Raw genomic sequence first — 4554 nt, 5'->3', positions numbered from 1 at the left:
GAGCTAACATGTTTTACTTTTTGTATTAGTAGTATTGATCACATATTTGCATATAAATAGATTTATTGCGAGTACAAAAACCAAAAATAAATATATTCTGTTATGTTTGGTCACATTTTCGAAGAGCCACTGCAGAGGAACCAAAGAGCCACATGTGGCCCCAGAGCCTCAGGTTGCAGACCCCTGGTCTAGACTGAAGTATACTCAACACTGTTTAAATGTAAACAAATGCACTGTAGCTGCGCACTTACTTTACTTACTTTACTTTTACTTACTTTATCACTGATCATACACATAAATGATTCAAATCAAAAACACTGAAAATTCATGTATTTTAACAGATACTGTGGCTTTTTTTTTTACATAAAAATCTCCATGATATTTGACTTTGTTCACCCTTATTATAGTTGAGCTTTTAACTCAAATATCTGAAGAAGCCAAGTTTGAAAGGAGCCTTGCCAACTCACAGCAAAGAAGTTATTTCCCTAAATTGCTCCTTATTAGCTGTCTACCCAACGTCTCACCTGATGGAAGGGGTCCCTCCTCATGTTGCGGCTGGCCAGCGGCTCATCAAAGGGGAACACCACRGAGTAGTTTTTAGCATACGACTCGTGGCTCCTCTCTCTGATCCAGCGTTTGTTGTCCGTCAGTGAGTGATGAAAACGCCTGAGACAAGAATTCAAACGATTAGCCCTCATTAAAAGTCAGACCTTGGTAATGGAGCTGATTATTATGGAGCCTCCTGGAGCTCTTTGCCTGAAGCCGGCCTGGACCTGCAGAACTGACGCACCTGATGTCGTAGCCGTACATGTCCTTATCAGGACGACCGTGTATGATCCAGTGAGCCAGCTCTCTGCCACACCCACCTCCCAGCATCATGCCTGACGCAGAGAAAAGATCAGAGATGTAAGTTTACAATTTAGCACAACTAAACATTAGCTTGACTAACATCTGAACCGCTTCACAACTTCTTTAGTTATGCTAACAAAATTAGCAGAAGCTAAAGCTGAACCGCTAACAACGTGCTTATGTTGCACTCAGTGGTTTCAGTTTTACAGTCAATAACTTATATATACGTATATAACTAATTYATGTCTCGTTTAGAGGTTACATTATGAGAAAAAGGTTTGTTTCAGTGAAGCCAGGAAGCAGAGCTACAACCAGGAAGTTCGGAGCGAAGGAAGAGAGAAAGAGAAAAAAAAAGGCTGTGACAAATTACAGCCGTTGAAATTGTGTTTCTMCTAATTTAGCTCTTATTGATTAAACAGTTTTAATGCTAAACTAAATAAATATTTGTATGCCCCAGATTAAAGCAAACGTGTCTTTGTTTCATTTTTTTTTATTTTGCAACAAACTCAGGAAATCATCTCTGTGACATTAGACTTGTATAAACTTGAATAATTGTTAAATAGACCTCTAGGATGATGTCCCAGCTGCAAAGGATTCTGGGAATACTTCTAAAAAGTGTTGTTTCTGACTTTTTGCAACAATTTTGAGTGTGGACATTGGGTTTTMTTGGCAAATTCTTGTTCCGTTTCTGTTTAAAATCTGTATTAAGTCTGTTTTTGCCTGTAAACTGAAACCATGAGTCAGAAGTTCTGGTCCGTACAGAAGAAGACGCAACTCGGCACGGGGATGATAGTGTGTCACAGTGATTTCTAGTAGTGACTGCTAGACATGGATTTGCTTTAATGAGCATAATGCTGCTGCATGGGAAAGTCAACATAATTAAAAGCAGTGAATGAAATAACTGATTTATTTTAGCAGGAATTAAGTTTGTTACTAGTTTTTAAAATTAATGCAAATGCTATTAGAGGATGAGCAGAACTGTGGCAACCAATGAGTTTAGACACAAAGATCAATTCAAACTTAAACTTAATGAGCTGCTTTGATTAATCAAGTTGTGCATAAAGTCTCATAAGATTTGTTTTGCACCTTTCATACATAAAAAATAAAAAGATACAAATAAAAGAACAAAACTACACATCTCGCATTATTACTGCATGACAGCAATAGAAAAATCTGAACAAGCAACAGCTATGTTCCCCCTTTTCCCCTCACCTACAGTCGAGCCTTTCAGACACACTGTAAAAAAAAAACAACAGAAAACTCTCATTAATTTTGAAAAGGGAAAGAAAGATGGTGTTTTGTCCTTTGCCACAGCTGTCATGAGACGAGAACGAGCCACAGGAGGATTGTGTTGACCTTGTTTAAAAAGAGCCCCCAGAGCAATCTGACCTCAACATCCCYGTCTGACGCCTGCAGCTCCCGCTGTTTGTTTCCAACCAACCAGCAGACAAACACAGTCAGGAAGTGTCGGGGTTAATGAGCCGGGCTCTTCTAACAACCGTCTGCTTGTTCTATGAACACGTTACATGAGTGCGTGTGAATATCTTTACATCTGAGCGGCGGGTTGGTTGGTAGGATGGAAGGATGGATGGACAGAAAAGGGGATGAATGATTAAAAAGGAGGATGATGATGGAGCTCTATCAAGGACAAAGTGAGGTGTCTCTGATAAGATGTCACCAGAGATAAGCAGCTTCCGCTCATCTGTCATTTCAAGATTCTCCAATTGTGCTTCCTCTTTAAACATCAGTTTCCTTGTTTTTTTTTTTTTTTACATGCTGGCAAGTTTTTTGTGTTGTTCTTTTTTTAAAGAACTGCTTTCCAAACTTTGAGCTGACTTTCATTAAACAGAGAAAAACTCAGTAACAGAACCTGTAAAGTTGTTTTTGTTCCCTTTCAAAGTAAAAATGTGAACAATTCCTTTATTTTCCTGCCTCTTTTTAGAACTAGTTACATTTTCTTATATGTTATAGGAGTTGGACAAAAAGTAATTTAGGCAAATAACTTTACTAAGACATTTTCTTTTTGTTTTTTGTCTTTTCCAAATAAGCCTATGTTTCATTTTTCAGGAAGAATGACAGACACCCATGCTTTTATAACTGAGTATTTTAGAGGATATGACAAGAAAAGGGTCTGAGAACTCAAGACAATGAGGTACTGGGTCACATGAAGCCACCTTAATTAATTTTAGGTCTGAATGTAATATTTTTTAGACATGAATGTAATATTTTTAGATATGAATGTAATTTTTTTTGACATGGTTAAAATATCCGTATAAGACGATAGAGGATTTCTATTTGAAGCATGAAGAAAGTATTAAAAAAAGCAAAAAACCTGAGAAAATGTTCTTGGTGGAAGAGAAAGCTCTCCCTCTCACACAAACACTACATGTATTAGTGGATCATACAGGCAATATTTTRGGGTTTTATTATATAAAAACTAAATCTGAGGTTTTCTTCTTTAGAATTAGGTTCAATTCTTGTGAATCAGTGTAAGAGCTGCTGCARAGCAAATTAATTACACAGCACAAGCACGATATGCACGACAATAAACAAATGCACTGCAAGTTAATTACTGAAGTGCTCGATGTGAATGTTTGTGACGCCGTGAATAAGCAAACTGAGGTTGCCAAGCAACAAATCCAACGTCTTCCAGTCTACAGAGCAATCTCGCTCGCAGTTTCCTCGGAAAATCAAAATGAACTCCATCAAGCGAGGAGGCTTAACGGAGTCGGATGCAGGCAGATCCAAAGGTGCGTTTTATTTTTGTACCGAGACGTTTTCATTTTGACCCTGTAGTTTCCTCCTGTTGCACCACCTGGAGCCTGAAGAGCATCTGAGAGGCAGCCAGAAACTCAGAGAAAGCTTTCAAAGGGTCAAACACACAAAGACATTTGGTGACAGGCAGTAATATCTATATGTGTCTCTTTAAAGATGAAATCCAACATGGGACAGGTTATCCTGACATATATATAAAAATGGTGCAGTTTGTAAATTTACTCCAGTAGTTTTTCAGATTAATGCAATTATAAAATGACTGCCAAAACATTTACCATTGATATAAAAAATAAACAGATTATTATCATTTCTGTCTTCATGACACTGCAATCTTTAAATGGATCCATGATTACTTGTAATATTAAACATTATTTGATAAACATTTATTTTAACTGTTAAAAACAAAAAAAATGTAACAACAAAATGTAGGCTATTCAGCCTGGAGGTTAATCTTGAATAATATCTGACATTCAGCCCTTTTAACTGAAACCAGAAAGCCTTGACAGACAGGATAATGTAGAAATGATTCAATCTTCAACTGAAAATATGGATGGAGGACAACAGAGCTGCTTCATGTAAGTAGAACCTCAGTTTAGCCTGTTAGCTTTCAGGCTAGCGCCAAGCTAATACGGCAGGTAAAACTCTGTTAAAGCACACCTGATTTGAATGAATGGGTGATTATCAGGCTTCTGCAGAACTTGGAAGAGGTCATTCAGTGACTGAATCAGATGTGTTGAAGCAGGGAAAAAATAAAACATGCAGGGCTGTGGCCCTCGAAGACCAGCCTTTCCCACCCCTGCAATACAGCGATATAGTGTTAGCCTCTGAGCGAATTAGCTCAGGAACTGACAACATATACAGTATATCATTAATAAATATGTGACGTTAGTTTATATATTGCAAATAACATATCACCATATACATATACAG

The 4554-nt window shown here is 37.5% G+C and overlaps 1 protein-coding gene across 1 annotated transcript in view; it reads right to left on the bottom strand.

Moving 5' to 3' along the window:
- The window catches only part of sardh (sarcosine dehydrogenase), a 43134-nt gene that overhangs the window by 18047 nt on the left and 20533 nt on the right, over positions 1-4554 (bottom strand). The window contains exons 11-12 of the mRNA XM_014003871.1: positions 791-881; positions 525-666 (exon numbers count right to left, since the gene is read on the bottom strand). Of these exons, the coding sequence (XP_013859325.1) occupies positions 525-666; positions 791-881 (233 nt within the window). The remainder of the gene's footprint in view (positions 1-524; positions 667-790; positions 882-4554) is intronic.

This window comes from Austrofundulus limnaeus, unplaced genomic scaffold (genome assembly GCF_001266775.1).
Source record: "Austrofundulus limnaeus strain Quisiro unplaced genomic scaffold, Austrofundulus_limnaeus-1.0 Scaffold20, whole genome shotgun sequence".
NCBI lineage: Eukaryota > Metazoa > Chordata > Actinopteri > Cyprinodontiformes > Rivulidae > Austrofundulus > Austrofundulus limnaeus.
The sequence above is the reverse complement of the archived record's forward strand: the minus strand, read 5'-3'. Positions and strand labels throughout refer to the sequence as shown.